The 18,264-nt window shown below is 39.9% G+C and overlaps 2 protein-coding genes and 1 long non-coding RNA gene across 4 annotated transcripts in view; 1 reads left to right on the plus strand and 2 right to left on the minus strand.

Annotated features, from left to right (window-relative positions):
- LOC122867806 (troponin I, slow skeletal muscle-like) overlaps window positions 1-9,990 on the minus strand; it is a 65,104-nt gene extending 55,114 nt beyond the window's left edge. Inside the window, exon 1 of one of the 2 annotated variants that reach the window (XM_044179047.1) lies at window positions 9,142-9,990. In XM_044179047.1, coding sequence (XP_044034982.1) covers window positions 9,142-9,144 — 3 coding nt within the window. In that variant the 5' untranslated portion in view covers window positions 9,145-9,990. The remainder of the gene's footprint in view (window positions 1-9,141) is intronic. The other variant, XM_044179048.1, reaches the window with a different exon arrangement.
- The window catches only part of LOC122867805 (carbohydrate sulfotransferase 15-like), a 33,814-nt gene extending 20,472 nt beyond the window's left edge, over window positions 1-13,342 (plus strand). Inside the window, exons 3-8 of the mRNA XM_044179046.1 lie at window positions 567-906; window positions 4,360-4,503; window positions 8,428-8,584; window positions 9,997-10,153; window positions 11,715-11,862; window positions 12,841-13,342. Of these exons, the coding sequence (XP_044034981.1) occupies window positions 567-906; window positions 4,360-4,503; window positions 8,428-8,584; window positions 9,997-10,153; window positions 11,715-11,862; window positions 12,841-13,040 (1,146 nt within the window). The 3' untranslated portion in view covers window positions 13,041-13,342. The remainder of the gene's footprint in view (window positions 1-566; window positions 907-4,359; window positions 4,504-8,427; window positions 8,585-9,996; window positions 10,154-11,714; window positions 11,863-12,840) is intronic.
- On the minus strand, window positions 10,094-16,509 carry LOC122867807. Its single transcript, XR_006375993.1, has 3 exons — window positions 16,222-16,509; window positions 14,390-14,506; window positions 10,094-10,226 (listed from the first exon to the last, which is right to left on the minus strand). It is a non-coding gene; the product is annotated as an uncharacterized LOC122867807 (long non-coding RNA).
- Between the last annotated feature and the right edge of the window lie 1,755 nt (window positions 16,510-18,264).

An 18,264-nucleotide genomic window follows, 5' to 3' on the forward strand; every position in this document is an offset into this window, starting at 1 on the left:
AAAAAAAAAAGACTTTATTTAAGTTTATGTGAACTTATCTATTAATCACGTTCGGTCTCCTTAAACTGGAGGATTGTGTATAAAAATGGCTGCAATTCCCACACTGTTCATCTAATGTGGATGTAAACAATCTAAAATAAAAAGTCCCTTAAGTTTAGAGCCACCACAACAAAACAATGTCAATTTCTAAATACTGTCTGTCTGCACTGTATGTGCATGTATATATGCACTCACTTGTGTCAATGTATCTAAAGCCCCTCTAGAGACTGTATCCTGCTGCACAAACTTGTGGTGAACGTGCAGTTGGATCCCACACAGATAGTGTTTTCATCCACCTGCCAAAACAGTGGCCTGTACACAAAAAAGTTTTTAAAGTGTTTAAACAACCCTCTTCCTTTAATGTACAATATCTGTGAAATGACTGGAATGTATTTATCTTCCATCATGCAGCCTTAGTGATGATAATTTTAAGGTTTTACAGAAAGCTTTGTCTGAAATGTTTTTAAACATTTGGGGAGTACGGTGACTCAGCAGCTTAATGCAGCCTGCTTTCTTTGCGTTTACAGATGTTTTCTGTCATCCCCCGCAAATTCCTGCCTGGTTTCAAGAACCCCTGCTGGTATGAGGAACACACTGGAAATATCACTTCGGATCCATACAGGACAAACTTGTATGCACGCTACTCAAGGCGCTTACGGACGGTGTTTCAGCACTTGAGGAACACTTTCCAAGAAAACTTGTTTCGCCGCGACGGGAAACTGTACCGCATGCGGTGCCTTCCTTATTTCTATATCATTGGCCAACCAAAGTGTGGCACAACAGACCTGTATGACAGACTGAGGCTGCACCCTGACGTCAAGTTCACCACTTTCAAAGAGCCACACTGGTGGACCCGCAAGAGGTTTGGTGAGTAAAGAAAACTTTGATTTGCCATGGTAGAGACCTCCAGGCTGGTACACAACAATGAGAGCCCGAGAGCACTGAAAGTGTGAAATGTGACTTTCTACAGTATATCGTTTTGGCAGAGCCATACCTCAGGGGGGCTTCAGAAAAGCACTCAGCGACAGGCGTTTGAAGGGGTCTCAGCCTTATGGGCAGGCCTGTCTGTTTAATGAGCATCATTAAATTTATCGCCTGTATTGTTACTGTGAGCTTATTGTGAAGATGTGTGGGTTGTGTTAACTAAATTTCAGAATTTCTAAAGATTTTAGTAGTTAATTGGGAGGTGGGGGGTGGTGGTGGTGTGGTGGTAGTCCTTTGGATATTGACTGACAACTTTACACTATATCAAACAGAACAATTTTCTACATCAAATATACCAAAAACTGTAACCGCAATTGTTTTTTTTGTTGTTTTTTTTTTTAAATGTGAAACTTAGCTGTATGTGATCCCTGAATGTGAAATGAATTAAGTATGAAGCACGCAGTTCAATCTCCCAATGCAATTAACCGAGAAATGAATATTCAAGACCCATCTTGTGCTGTGCATGAAAATAAACTTAAACTATTTATTTTCTACCTAAGAGTTGTTAGCCCCAAATTTACAGCTCTAATGGTGTATTTGTTGCCTCCTCCATTCAACATTTTGAATGCTAATCATCTTTTTCTTTTCCCCCCTCCTGTGTGCTTTTATGCCATCGTCAGCCTCTTACCAGTGCAACTTCCCCATCTTGATACATAGATGATTGAGCTCATGCAGTGACGGTGCTCATTAATGGCTCAAGTAGGACTATACGCAGAAGGCTCTAGAATGAATGTACTTCACCATCATCTGTGACATAGATTTGTCCCTGTAGAAACCACTTGAAAAGAACACGTGAAAAAAATACATCTTCTGAAGCCTCCTCACACACTTTGAACCCACATGTGTGGGTGCACCGTTTCCTGCACTTGTTTAGCAAACGTTAACGTTGCACTCGTTCCTTACAACAAGTCTACCCACCATGAACTTTGTTTCCTTTGGCTTTCTTGTTTTATTTTACAGCTTTCTGGCTGCTCCCTCTTTGCACACTGTGGATTTATACTCTCATTTAAAAAGAGTAATAGAGCAATTATACATTTATTTAATTAAAAAGATAATAATTTCATTTTGAGGGAGCTATTTTAACTCTTACTTTTTAGACACACAACCTACTGCCACAATCCTGGCTTACACTGTTGGTTGTCATGGAGTTTGAACAGGTGGTAATAAGCCATTTTCTCAAACAAAGAGATAAAACCTCAAACTGTGCATCGAGAGGTAAGAGCTGCCTCACAGCAGACATCTGGTCATATGGCAGTTCTGTCATCTAAATGTGTGGATGCCATCGTGTGTTTCCTTCACCATGTACATTTGTGATGTTAGAAGAACCACCACAGATGGGATTAAAAGCCAATGCGAGATCCGGGAGTGAGACTGTATTTAGGTGAACTGAAAGTCCTATGCAGATGCTTTGTTGCATTGCTCCTTTGGTTTCATTTGATGACTTTTTCCTAATGACACAAAAAAAGCATCTTCAGTCTGTTCTCCCCTTAGATCTGAAAGTTTTTCAGAATCAAATTTATGAAGAAATAGTGGCAGAAAAAAAAAACTGTAGGGCACCGATCTCTTTAAAGTCATCTGTGATTACGAAATCAAAAGTAGATTAGATAATTACTTTATACTGAGTTGAAAGACGCGTACATACAGTGTGTAGATAATCTCATAATTCTCCTGTAAGAACAGCAGCTGCACTATCTCATCAGCGCAGCATGAGGACTCAATTTTGTAATGCGATTTCCCACTGTGGATGAGCACTATTCTTCTGCTCAGCAATGACTGATACATTTTGTTTTGCCTGGAGCTATCTGTCTAAAAATTACTTAATGATTTCAATAATTTCACCCTGGGTTTTGGCATAGTACTTGTTGAAGGAGCTAGATACAGTATTGGCCACATTTTTTGAAAATTTCATCCAAATTTTCACCACAAATATCAAAGGAGGCTTGACTGTCGCAGCCAAAGCGATCCTTTTGAAGTTCATCCAGATGCTGACTATGCCCCTAATCCCTCTGAGACTCACAAAACCTAACTGGTGGATTGATCAGTCTGCATGCAATACTTATTTTAATGTGTTGTGTTCAGTTTGAGTTGATAATTATTTGAACCTCATAAAGCTGCGGGATGTGGATGAGTTGTTTGCCTTAATTTGTCTGCCCTGTGTTTTCTGCAGCCTGTGATGTTGTGTAGCAGCAAATGCTGCTGTATCCCAAGGACATAGGTCCCTCTCAGTTATTGTCCCCCCTCACTCCCTATCCTTTCATCTTTGCTGCCACTTTCTTTCTTTCTTTTTTCTCTATATCCCTTCTAGTGTTGCACTTAGAGCTATGCACTGGTAATCAGCATTTTTCTTTTAAGACATCCTTTAAGAACACTCTGAATTCAAATGGTCTTGTTTTGTATTTATTTATTTCATTCCCCTCTAGGCTCCACTCATCCGATGCAGTGAAAAGGTGATTTGATGCGATCCGCGCCACATAACTTTCTTAGAGGAGCAGTTTGAATCTTAATCAGATGTGTCTGCCGTATACAGTACCCATCAAGAAACACAGACTATTTGAAAATTGCGTGACCCTTCATTCATATCAAAAAGCAAAGGGATTAAAAGAAAAAGAAAAAAGAAAAAGCCCTGCAGCGAGACACACCAGCATCCTCACACCTCATACAAGTGTAACCGTTCTGGATTAATAATGATGCAGGCTGGGTGTTTGGAGAGTTTACCAGAGTTTTCTAATCATGTTCAGCTAGAGAAAGGTGTTTTACTGCAACAACATCAAAGCATCACTGAAAGTAACAGACACCTGAGCTACCTCATTATCCTTATGCTGCATGGATACCCTTAAGTCCTACACTGAATCTCCACAATTGCCTAGTAAATTGTAATTATACAGCAGACCACTGCAGCTCAGATGGAAAACACATTTGTCCTGCATTTAAAGTATTGACTTGACATTGGCCCTTAATTAGAAACAGGGACTGAATTCCCTGCTGAATTTGGATTGGATCTGAACTGGATTTTATTAGGTCACCCTACAGTAAGGACAACACAGAAGGCCTAATAACCTCCTTTAGTGTGATCACAGAAACACATGGAGAGGAAGGGGCAGGCAGGAATAAAAACCATGCCTGATGTATATACACCCATCTCAGTGCTACAGATTCCCATCCAAACCATGTCTAATCTCAATATTTGTAGTCTCATAAAGAGAAACATATTAGTCTGTCTCTACTCTCTACAAATTATAAGATGTGATAGCTTGCCAACAAAAGTAAATATGCACTAGAGATGTCATTGTACCCTTATGAGGTGTATTTACCATCCCCGTCTTTTTCCTCCACCAGGTATCATCCGTCTGAGCGAGGGCTTTCATGATAGATACCCAGTGGAAGACTACCTGGACTTGTTCGATCAGGCTGTTTACCAGATCCAGGGCAACCTCACAGTAAATGCCAGTGGAAGCCCCAGCCAACCTAACATCATCATAGGTAAGCAAAATGAATGTCAATTCACATTGGTGGCAAATACTCAATTTAAACTTAATTGGTTAATTTTAATATAAATTACAATAATTTGCAACCAATTGCATTCAGTTTAAATTGTGCCTCATAAATTAAGTTTTTAAACAAATTCACTGTATGCATGTTAGCATCAAGTGTATGCACTTTTCTATCAATACAGTAACCAATGGCAAGCTTAAAATCCTAAATCACTGAAAAGCAAGAGAAAGTAAGGCGTGCAAGGGTGAGAGCCACAGAACCTATAATGTAAAAAATATTTTGTTGATTAGGAACGTCCATTAATGATAATGAGCCCCAGTAACTGCTACCACACTATTTGTGGTGTCTTTATAGACTCTGGTATCCAAAAAGCTATCCATTTTGGTACTTTCCATCCCATTTGTATTAAGGGCGCTAGTTTACATAGTTTAAATCCCAACTTTTAAAGTCTGCTCATATGTTTTGAAATTTGTAGTGGCTTGCTGTGGTTGCAAGTTGTCTAGTTTGAGAGACTACCAGGATATGATCTTTTTTCATGGAGAAGGGGTGCTTGTTATTTTCCTGTGTGCAGCTCTTAACTGGCAGTGACTCCTTTTGGTTTTGACACTCCAGGGATTTATTATAATGTGCTCCAATGTAGAGATGTCCTGAGCTGCGACCTAAGGATGTGTATCATGGCTAATGCGGGCATGTTTTAATGGATCGTTATCAGCTAAAATCAAAGCAGCAGATCGAATTCTGACACTTTCTTTACTGTGTTCTACTGTTGGAGTTGCATTAGGTATCAAGGTAAATCATCATACCGTTACGCACAGCAACAACAAGCATGGCTGAAAGCGAAAGTTACATTGCTACCGGCTCCACAATGGAGAAACGGGAGCGACTTCAGTAGAAGTGGTTTGGTTGCAAGATCAGATCAGATGACCAACAAACCACTGTGACATATAAGAAGTGCAAGAAGACTGTAACAATAAAAGGGGGCAATACAACAAATTTATTTCACCAACTCAAGCAGAAGCACCCGGTCGAGTACGAGGAGAGACAAAAATCCTGTGAGGAGAACTCAACAGCTATTGTGAGTTCCAGTACTTTGTCATATTGTCAAGAATACCATCATTGCAGAAATACCCTGAAATATTGTGATATTATTTTAGGGCTATATTAGCCACCCTTAATCAGCAGACACCCAATATTAAAAAGGACTTGGATCCGGGTCGAGGCCAAAAAACTTGATTGGGACATCCCTACTCCAATGCCTGTGGGATATGGAATAAAGTCAAGCTGAGACTCCACCAGCCCCTTGTACATTTTTTACAAATCAACCACTGCCTAACACTGGCCTTCATCCAACCCGAATTTAACCCTGAGCCCATTTTAATTCCATTTCTAATATTAACTCTAGTCTTAAGATTAACTGTAAACCCAGACACGAAATAGCAAACAGCTTTTCACACAAAGCAAGGCATCACGAGTATCAGCATATGTCTATTCCGATGAAGCACCACTGATCTATTACAGAGTATGTTAGAGGGAAGCTAAGTGAACATGGTACAAATGACAATCTACAATCTTGTTAATCAGATCTCCAGGCAGTTTCAGTTGCACAAACATTTCCTGTTTAGTGTAATCTCTACCTTCCTGTTTGAGTGAGTGAGTGTAACATCACGTCAGAGGACAGCTTTAGCCCTCCTCCCTCTGCTGTATCATATTAATTACACAGGTCATGTATCAGCACTGTGATCTGCGTGTGGAACGTGGACTGACAGTACTCTGTGCCCTCGTCAGGCCGCAGCCAATAGCGTTTGGCTCTGGCTGACCTGATACTTGCCTGGAACTTCACTTGTAATCTCACCTCCAATATTATAAAATTGCTATCAAAGCAGCAGGTAGCGAGGTTGAAGCACAGAGCTGCTCTGTAGCAGCCACTCTCACTCCAGCGAGTGATGGTACTTTAAGAGAGCTGGTGACTCAGCCCCAAAGTGAGGCTCTAACAGCTTAATAATATTGGACTTCCTTCTGCTTCACTTAGCCACTTCACTGAAGTGTCACAGAAAGGAATCACTGTTCTTTCTATGTCAGGACAGCAATAATATCCGCAGTGGGGTGGAGAAGTCTTACAAACCTCCGTCCTCTATCTGCATATCCTGCTCCCAGTGACTCTGCTTCCATCTGTCTGTCCCGTCATCCAAACACGATCTCAAAGAACTGCTCAGCTGCAAAGAAAAACTGATTTAAGTTTTCAACAATAGCCTTTTCACACTGGAATGAGTTGGTGCATTGAGTGCAGCTTAGCATGCCGCCCTGTTTTGTTTCCCTCTTTAAATAAATAATCCTTGTAAGACGGGGGGAGTGTGCCAAAGCTCTGCTCAGTATTCACACCATGCCCTGGGAGAGCCCAGCAAGGTGCAGGCCTGTGGCCAGGATCTTGGGCTTCTGACTCTCTTCAACTGCCGGCCAACACAAGAGGCACGCCGGTCTGGCTCCGCCATTTGTTTGCCCTATTACAGCCTCTCCACGTGGAGCAAAATAAGCCCGTTAAATGGACACGGAGACCTTTAAATAGACTTGATCACAGTGTGTATCATTTTAGGCATGACAGCATTAGCAGTGATCCTGTTTCACTCTCACTGTTGTCATCACAGAAAATAGGTCCTGGCTATCATCCCTTTTTCTGAGGAAGGGAGGTAGATAAGGCCCATGTTGTGTTCCCTCCAAATACATCACAGCTTCACTTCACAGATAAGAGGATAATGAAGGCACAGACAGCCTAATGAATCCTGGATATCATTTCTCAGCAAAGCCTGATAAAGTTTCTGCTCTCAAATTGTTTGAGAAACGACGTCCTCTGACTTGTTATGAGCACCAGTACTGTCACTGTGTGGATTGCAGTCATTCCACAATTTTTCTCACAGCTGGAGATGTAATTACTCTTGCTATTTTTTTGTGCACTTGCTTTAGAATCTTTCATTTTATTGACTTGTTGCATGTGTGTTGGGAACATGCTGTGTCCTGTAGTTCCAGTCTCTATTCAGAGGCAATTATATGAAGAAGTTGAAACAAACTTCCATATATTTATGGTTTATGTTTTTCTGATGAAACAAATCTGTTTATATTGATTATTTAAAAAAAATGAGTGAAAATCAGATAAAACAATAATAGAAAACTCTAGGTGAATATTGGATCTTAAAAATAACTTTTGCAGTGCAAACACTCAGCAGTTTAACCATTTATTCTTTTTAAGGGAGTTTGGAGCATAATCAGCCATTCATTTGTGTTTTTTACCCACATTACTCAACATTTTCTGTACTGTCAATTTCACAACAGTCTTGTTTACTGTAAACTAAGATGCAAGCATCTTTTTGAAGCAGGAAACATAACTTTCCCTCATAATATGAAGGCATAAAATACAGTTGAAAATTGGTTTGAACTAGAGCTGCCACTAACAACTATCTTCACTATCAAAATCAGCTGATTATTTTCTTGATTGATCTATTAATTCATTAATTTAGTCTATAAAATGTCAAAACATAGTAAAAAATGTCCATCACAATTTCCCAGAGCCCAACATGTCCCAACAGTCCAAAAACCAAATTTATTCAACTTACAATAATGATAATTATTATTATTACAACAACAACAACAATAATAATAATAATAATAATAATACAGAGAAAAGCAGCAAATCCTCACATTTGATAAGCTGGACCCATGATATATTGGTTATCAAAATAGTTGCCGATTCAATTTTCTGTCAATCGACTACTCTTTGAAAATCTATTAAAAAAACGGAAACAACGAGCCTTGCATATATTCAACTACACGTGTTTTCTTTAGTCTCTGAAATTGCATAATTGTATGTGTATGATGGTCTGTGTGCATGTTTATTTGAACCACTGTGGGTGTGTTTTACAGGAGAAGCCAGTGCGTCCACCATGTGGGATAACAACGCCTGGGTGTATTTCTATGACAACACCACAGAGGGAGAGCCTCCCTTCCTTATCCAAGACTTCGTCCACACCCTGCAGCCTGATGCTCGCTTCATCGTCATGCTCAGGGACCCAGTGGAAAGGTGGGAGTAATCTCTGTTTTACCCCCCTACTCCGACTACATATCTGCACTAAAATGCCAGTAACAATGCAGATACAGTTCTGACTTGCACACCGCCACCTTTGTGCCTCTATCATGGCTGTTTACAGTACAGATTCAGACAGATACTTTCCCTGTTTATAGGAAACAATAGAGCTATTTTCACAGATGTGCTGCTTTTTACTCACTCTGGCAAGTTTCATTTTGACTGAATACCAGCAAGGCACTCTTCATGATTACTTCATGCTGTTAACGTTGATTTTTTACTTCAGACAATGTCTGAATATGTTCACTATAATTGCTTTTGCCCTACTATTAAAATGTATTATTGATATTACTCCATTCATATTCAAATTCCCATTTAACTGTTCTTCAGTATAGTATAGCAATCTGTTAAAACATGTCATAAGCTGGGTTTAATGTCCACATAATATTGTTCATTCAGTTCTATGGAACTGATCCCATGGAGAATACATAATCCTGCATCATTTCAATGGCACTTACAGAAAAAACATTTTTTAAGTCTGTAAGTTCTCTTACCATTATTACTTTTGCTTTCTCGGGTGATCCTTATGCACACTTTACATTTCCTCGTCCATGTTGCTTCCATTTTGTTTTTCTTTTTAAGGATGGGTGTGTGCCTGCCTGGGATATCAGTGTTCTTTTTAGTTATTTGTTTATTCAGGTAATCTGCAGTCCCCCCCAGGTTTCTGGCCTGCCTCAGTATTTCAGTTTTGTTTTTGTTCTCAAAGCAGATAACAGTTGTCTCCTTTATTTTCCTGTCCTTCTGAGGAAGAGGAAGTGTATGGCAAGCTGAAATCGCATTTTGTATATTCACAAAGAGTAGCTACTCTTCCCAAGAAAATAACTCCCCTGTGTCCGTGTTGACTTAAAAAAAGAAAGAAAAAAAAAGAAAAAAGAAAAGAGGAATTGGGTTTAGGCTTGTCACAGCAATTCAGTCAACTCAGACATGTTGAAACTGAAAACTTCATGGAACAAGTGCGCATGCTGCTGGACTACAAACAAAACACAGGATGTCATGACACTCGCTTGGCTGTTTCCATGTGACATTTTCCTGCAAGTGTTCATGTAAAGTGAAGACAAAACTTTTCCCCAATTTTTGCCTTCACTTTTTACTACTGGAAGCATTTTCTGATCTGTCAACATTGCAGTTGCGCCTTGTTTACTGTAAACTACAGTGATCAGTGCCTGTGTTACTGCAGGAAACATAGCTTTTTCTTGCGAGATGAAATATGGGTGAAAATAGGTTTAAAGTGTCTGCTTCTTTTAAAATTCAGAATACAGAGTATCTGTAAAAATCAATGAGTCGTATGTCCTCTTTTGCAAAAGTGAAATTTCATTGTTTATATCATGTTCAAATTTGTTGTCTTGCAGGCTCTACTCTGACTACCTCTACTTTGGCATTGTCAATAAGTCTGCAGAGGATTTCCATGAGAAGGTGTCAGAGTCGCTGCAGTTATTCGAGGGGTGTCTTGCGGAGTACACAATGCGTTCCTGTGTGTACAACACTACTGTCAACAATGCCATGCCAGTGAGTGTACCCTCACTCCCGCTTTTGTCTCGCAACCCTGCAGAACACCGGACTTTAGTGACCGGTGTATTAGCTGGTGGGAAGAAAGAAAGAGAAAAGGAGTGAAAAAGACAGATTGAGTGAAATCCACACTTCATTAGCACATGCTAAAGCTTGCAGGACAGAATTCATGAAAGGGATTGGCAACACTGTTGAACCACCGAGCAGGGCAGCATCTAGAGCCTCTCTTTGTACTAGAAACTAGTTTACCAGTGGTGTGAACCTTCTTACTCACAAAACAGACCAAGTCTTAGTGTCAGCCAGTGCAGGGCCCCAATGTTGGGCCCCAGGCCAGCTTTTCCCCACAGTGCCCTGGGGCAGACTGGCTGAGAGAGGGAGGAGGAGACTGGCCTGTCCTCTTTTGGCTCCCCCTCCAGGCTGCCTTATATTCAGAGGTCCGCCTCTCCTACTGCCACAGACATGCTTTGAGCTCTGGGAGCATGCTCACTTTCTGCCACTGGCCTAATTGTCCATCCACTAATATCTCCTCAGAATTATTAGACCATGTGAAAAGCATTACAGCTGTCTTTACAATGGTCTCTCATGCTCAGGCTACTCGATACAAGTTTTAGAGCTCAGATTAGAGTCGAGGGAGAAAGGACGAATAAACACCAGCATGAGAACACGATTGGTCCTCACTGTTGTACCAAATTGATTTAACAAAGGAAGCGTTGCTGGCCTGGCTTGTAATCATTTATTCTGAAAGGCCTTTCAGTTTTGCTAAAGAGGCAAAAGAACACAGAGATAATTCCTTTCACAGTAACAAGGTGTTTTGCTTACGCCTACTGTTCTGCAATGATCTGTCACATGGGAATCTAAAAATCCATTTCAACAACAATTAGGCTACCTCCAAATACTCTGGTGCAATCTCATAAAAGAGATTTATTTTTTGGGATTGTTTTTAATGAATTTTGTACTTGTTCAATCTACAAAATGTCAAAAAATATTGAAAAATGCCCATCACAAGTTCCCAGAACCCAAGCTAACATCTTCAAATTGCATGTTCTGTCCGACCAACAGTCCAAAATCCGAAGGTATTAATTTTACAGTGATATAAAACAGAAAAAAGCAATGGCACCTCACATTTGAGAAACTAGAACCAGCGAATGTTTGTAATGTTTGCTTGAAAAACTTTTAATGGATCCCAATAAAGGGCTGAAACAAAATAACAACATCATGTAGGGGTATAAAGTGAGTATCTGGTCCAGTGGCAGGTGGTGATGCAGGTTTCTGATTCTAGAGGAAACTCCATCTTTCTCAGATCTCTCAACCACTCACACCACATGATACCAGCACATGTTCACATGCCCACACGGTACCTAGCATTACCCTGCCGAATGCATGGGGAAGATGAAAGAGAAAGCTGGTGGAATTCCCTCCCTCTGTCTTCCCCTCCCTCCCCCTGTTCATTACCTTAAAGATGTTTAACCATGCATGTAACACTGTGTCGCTCTGCTGAGGAGGACGTTTCTTGGATAGAGCTTGGTTATCTCACACTGATTCTCCTGTTTTCTGTCCTCAGGTCAGATTGCAAGTTGGCCTGTACATAGTGTACTTAATGGACTGGCTGACTGTCTTCAGCAGGGAACAGATTCTGGTCCTGAGGTTGGAAGACCATGCCTCTAATAGGAAATACACAATGCACAAAGTCTTTGATTTCCTTAACCTGGGTGAGTAAACAACACATCCCAACATATGACCTTGTCTTAAATCATTCCCTCTGGGGACTCTGATCAATACAATACAAAAACGGATCACTAAAGACAAGTAGGGATATGTAATGTTAAATGCATATCACTGACTGATTATTAGCAGCAGAGATGGACCAGTCTGAAATGGGTGCACAAGCCTATACAGAATGCTGGTGTACGAAAAGCTCCACTTGTTGTTCAGAACTGATGTGTAGTCCCAAACAGTTTCACACAGTGAGAGAGAGAGAGAGAGAGAGAGAGAGAGAGAGAGAGAGATTTGAAAAATTGAAAAAGAAAAAATCAGAACAGCATGTGGTATCAGCCAGAAAATCAGCCAAAGCAAACAAAGTCAAAACATCAACCAGCCACAAATGTCTGCATGTAGAGTTAAAAGTACTCAAGGGAGATAATGAGGGTTTTCTGCTACTGTCTACCATGTTAACAAAGAGTAGTGCATGTATTCCATTGGAAAATTCTGTTGATTTTGAAATGCTTAAGTTGTGTAACAGCCCGCTAGCTTAGAAAAGAAAATCAAATTTCCTTCAGATACAGTTCTGAACTTTCTTACACCTTCCATACTTTCATTATCAAAAAGGTACTAACCTTTCCTTGGGGTACACAGTAGATTGCTGTAAGTAACAGGCCAGTGTGTATATGCGACAGTCAAATACAGTTTTGCCCTGTAGTCTGGAAGCCCCCTTACTTCTGTCTCACTGGTTCATCCCACAGTTTAATTGCCCCAAAGCTCAGACTTAGCTCTTCAAAGAGCTGCCAACACCAGCCAAGGTGCGATTACCTCCCAGAGTGCCAAATCTTCTGCTCAGAGCACTGCTGATGCACAGTGACATTTTTTTGAGTCCTCTACTATATTTTGTTCCATTTCTTTAGTGCTGCAGCAAAATCAGGAAGTGGCCCAGAAAGAAGGGATGTGAAACAAGTGTTGTGTGTGTTTTACAGGGCCGCTGACAAAAGAAAGAGAGTCAGAGATCACAAGAAGTCCGGCATCAAACACCAGGAGGCCAGCTGACAAAAACCTGGGACCCATGCTGCCCATTACTAAAGAGATCCTGCAGGATTTCTACATGCCATTCAACGAGAAATTGGCCAAAGTGCTGCGGAATGACTCCTTCCTCTGGGAGAACAACTCTAAACTCTGAACAACCCACCTCCCATTTACTTCAGTAAAGAAAAAAACCACTGATGTGTCAGCCAGCACCTTGGTTTGAGTTTCATCTCTCTCAAGTGCCCATGAAAATCAACATTTTAAAAAAAAAAATTAAATTATTTTTTAAGTTATAAAAGCAGATATGAATCAAAGATAGAAAATAGCACAAGAGAGTGTGGTGATTTTGTGGCGTGTGTGAGTGAGAGAGAGTGAATACAAGAGATAAAGAAATGTTGGCAGGTCTTGATTGTTTTTTTTGTGACTAGATGTACAAAATTAAATAGTGAATTCTGAGTCCTGTGTTTTCTTTTTAAGTTTGGTTTGACTAATTAAAAGATAGTCCACCTCACAGAACTGAAAAGATTAGAACTACTGTAATAGTCTTCATCCTTTTTGTCCAACACAGCTGGAATACATCCAAGCAGATAAAAAGACTTACGTTGTGCCTTGAAAAAGAGTCTCCTAAGTGTTACATATATATATAGTGAGAACAAACTGAATGGAATCACCTTTGAACAGAGCATAAGTGAAACAACACTACCCTCTACTGGAAACCACATGTAGTTGGAATTTTAAAATTGCACCCATCCAACACTTGCTGTTCATACTAATAGTAGCAGACCAAAGGATAAAAATAAAGACTTCCAATGGAATAAATAGTCTTAAAATGCAAATGTCAGACAGTGATGTACTGTATTTGGATATTAAATGAGTTTAAAAAGGAGATTAAAGGACATCTAAATGACAAATATTTTTCTCTGACTGAAGCTGAGTGAGTCATTTAGCTGAAAGGCAGCCATGAAATTATTTTGATCAAGCCTTCATTAGAATTTCCTCTCCTTCTGTTGAAAGGTTGTCACAAACACTGAATTATTAACAATTAGTTAAGAAGCTGAATTAAAATGCTTGTGATTGGATTTCAGGATATTAAATCTGGCAAATTCATAGCAATTGAAACAAAGACTTTTGAACACAGACACAGCTACCCAAGGGTAAAAGATAACCCTGAACAAATCAACAGCAATTCATTGTGTTTAAAAACACTGTCACGCATTGCTGAACAATTTAAGTTAAGAAAATAACACAGTATGACATATTGAAACACTGTTATGTGCTGAAGTTGGAATATACCCTTTCTCTACACCAGAGGGCAGACAATACTTATCAATATACAGCTGCAACTTGGACTTAAGACACTTAGTAAATTATGGCAACAGTAATATCAGAACACTTGATATCATGTTGTCATCAACAACATCCAGATGATTTAGTGTGCTTTAAACACAAAAAGGTGCCTCAACAACATTTTACAACAAAAAAATGGAGAGAAAAAAAAATCACCTGTCTGTAGTCATGTCTCTTTTCTGGCAGCCACTAAGCCTTCCTCCTCAGCCTTCAATTCAAGTCAAACTGACCCAAATACCTCTGGAAAACCTCCTTTCATAATTAAGAGGAAACCTGCAATCACACAGATTTATTGAACAACATGAGATCCCATTCTTTTTGTTGCGGTATTCAAAAGGGAATGCAGCTCTTTCACAGCACAATCTCAAAATGCCAGCAGCTTTGACTACTTCCTTCTCACTGAAATCAAGACAATATGACTGGGGGAAAAAAGTGACTGCAAATCATTTGCATATTTTGTTTGGAGTTGGATGGTCCATCTGGCTAGCTGAAGAGGTTCTGCTTCAATGAGCGCTTCCAACCAACTTCAATTTCCTTGGAATTCACAAATATTACCAAAGCTTCTTTCATCCTAGTCTGTGCTGTACCAGAATACAGTGAGTCAAAGGAAACTGGACAACTACTACCACTGAGAAAACTCCAGAGACCTTTTCAAAACACACATTTAGCCCACTATTTCACATTTATTTGTGTTGCATCTGTGCTGAATTTTGACCTCAGTACCGTAAAAATACAACTTGTTGTCATAAGCAAATGACGTTGTGTTTTTTCAGATGCTGGCAGTATTCTAGATGTCTGTTGGACAAAAGAATAATTCATTCACCCAACTCACGTGCAACAGATTTATAATGGTAATACAGAGTTCATATTTGGCATCTAGGCTCTGACCTCATCACTTCCCACAAGGATACACCAAGCTCAGCTTATGAGCTTATGAAATGCTATATGAGCAACAGAAGCTATAGCAGTAGCAGCAAGTGGGTGCAGTGTACAGTAGAGTTTGCGAAAGAGCCAGCAGGGACAGTATAGCGAAGCAAAGGGCACCTCAGACTATGAAAGAAATATACATATTCAATGTGCAGACTGGGTACTGGCTTCAGTGTCACGGTTTCCCAACAAAACATTGTGGGCCGTAAACTATCTAGTGAATTGAGATGGATAAATCTCTCTCATATGCAGCAACATGCTAAACCATGTAACCTCTGCAACAGATAATTACCAACCTATTCTTATTTAAATCAGATCAGTTACAATGAGCTTAAGGTTGGCATTGAATGCTGTTGAGTGTATCAGCAGTGTAAACCACACAATAGGGTTAGGGTTAAATTAATTGATATGAATAAGAAAGCAAATTGTCACCTAAACCCTTTGTTTTGAGTTGAAATATTTCTCTAATGCTGAGCTGAGGATGAAGTGGGTGGAGAAAATGTCACTGTGACTATCTACACCTCTGTGTGATAAAAAGCCACGTTTAGTTTCCCATTAAGTCAATATTAAAACTGAAATAATTATATAAATGGGCTGTGTGCAAGACAACAATCATGTTTACATCCCTATAGCTAATACACATCACCCTCAATTACACCCCCCCCCCCCAAAAAAACGAGGCAACAACCAAACAGGGAAACCAATTCAGCCCACAACAACAAACATCAGTATTCATCATCATAAATCAACAACATGAAAACATCACAATGCATGTCCCAAACAACAGCCAAGTTCAGCCATTAAAAGTAGGCTAAATAATTAATAGTTAATAGCATACCAATGAAAATACTTAACATAAATAGCAACATAAAAGCAGGAATTAGCTGCTAGTAGACAATAAACATCAAACAAGAAGTTGTGAGGGGCAGCAATGCAGCAGCCCGCAGTGTTGTTAGCAGCCTCGCTTACTAATATGGCTAACCAAGCACAAAAACACCAACCGAACAGAGCCTAGACATCCAGTGAATATATCCATGTTAGCATTAGCAGCATAAACTTACCCTTAAGTGATTCCCGGTGTTGTGTCGGGCATCTCAGCAACAATAAATCCTTTGGAAATAGAGTTGCCATGGTCACAGGACAGAAAAAAAAAAATCAGCTTCCAGGTTAAAGTGGAGTTTGGTGCAGAGAGCTTAATCGCTGATAACAGCAACACCTGAGCACTGACAGTTTAAACAGACCGCCTCACAGTACAGTAAAAGTTTGTCATGTAAAGATGCAGTTGTCTGCCTAAATAAGCTACTGCATTTAAATCGATTAGTTTTTGTCAGACTCAGTAAAATAGCCTACTAAAGAAGAAGGCTGGCTCCTATAAACCAACAATTAATTGATCCTATAGTGATCCTATAGCCTGTGTAGCGAAACCAGATATAGCTTATTCCTCTGTGCAATGAAAAGTGTCCACTATGGATTATTTAGAGTAGTAGAGATAGGCCTACAGTATATATGCGTTTCTTAAAGGGTGCATATGGTGATATTCTGTATTTTACTTATTATCAAAAAAATCCCATGAAAAGACCAAAACCAACAATGAATTGATCCTATTAACATAGCTTATTCCTGTGTGCCATCAACCTCCACTGTCCAGAAAACATTTAAAACATGAGCCACATTATTGCACTGTGATATTTTCCTTCTTTACAATTAACATGGGCACTGTTTATCTTGAGTCAATACCACATGCATCTTCCTAGTGCCTTAAATACACACTAATAGTCTCCAACAAATGCACTATTTACACGTGTTTGAGTAATAATTATTAGAAATTACAGTGCCCAGTTACCTGTTTTAGGAAATTACTTAGCCTTTGGTTTAAATGAAACTATACAGTATATTTTTGACAGGTTTTTAAAGATTTACGTCCTCTTTAGGAACCAGTGGGGATGAGTGCCACGGATGGGGTAGGGAAGTGGAGAAGTTTTGAAAGACGAAAGCATAGTTGGTTTCGGTCTTTTCATGGGATTTGTTGATAAAAGGCTGCATATGATATAACGGCAACCTTATCCTTGGGATAGAAAATCAGGGTTTGCTCATTTCAAGACCAAAGGGTTCCTAAATGATGGTTCAGGAACCATCATGAGTCCATGAAGCAACTCCAGTGAGTCTCAGAATTTCAGTATAGATAGAGATACAATATAATTCTAAACAGGAGTTATTGATCTAATGGCATCCGTGATGTGAGCATTAGAAAACCTGCTGTAAGCTACTGCCACCTCCTTTCTGAAGAAGAGGAAAGATGCCTGCAGCATGACGATGGAGTCCCTGAACCTGTAACATGGAGGCAGGGGGTTTCAGGTCACATTTATGGGATTCACAACAGGATGTTGGATGGGCTGGGAGACACTTTGTCCCCAAGTCCATTTCTCCTCTGTCAGATTGGATAAGCTTTGAATCAGGGCTTTAGCAGAGAGGCCTCTCTCTCCAATGTCTTTCCCACCACTTTTCTTTTCACTCCTCATCAAGTCTCTCTTAACTCCTCTGCTCTTCCTTCTCATTGTACTTTAGCCCTCTGTCAGATTAAACTTTGATGCAATTCCATTGTGGTGTGGGACTTCTTAATGTGAGGGATGTTTGTTGCTGGTCTCTTAAGTTATGTACCAAGTTTAAGACCTTTGACCATCCCAGTCAGGGTAGAAAGTACTGTCAAGACCACCAACAAAGTGACGATCATTACATCTCCTGCTCGTAACTCTCCCATGGTCCTTTCAAACGAGCTGAATGAAAATGAAAAATCCTGTTGTGAATCACAGCTTTGTGTCTCACTGCTGTCAATGATTAATGGAGAGTTTCTTGCGATAACAAGAGAGAAAGTCTGGATAAACAAGTTTATGCAACAAACATTTGCGATCCATCATGCTGATTGAGTGCTCTGATAGCCTGCCATGTTATATTTGAAGGGGCTGTGTGAGGCCCAGTCATGCCCACTGATGATGGCATGAGCGAGGAATGCAGGAAACAAACAGATCTTTATGAAAACTGTAGTCTCGATTGGGTGAGATTTGTTGGAGAAAATAAGTAACATAGTGATTATTTTCTTTTATATT

Source organism: Siniperca chuatsi, linkage group LG20 (assembly GCF_020085105.1).
Source record: "Siniperca chuatsi isolate FFG_IHB_CAS linkage group LG20, ASM2008510v1, whole genome shotgun sequence".
Lineage (NCBI taxonomy): Eukaryota > Metazoa > Chordata > Actinopteri > Centrarchiformes > Sinipercidae > Siniperca > Siniperca chuatsi.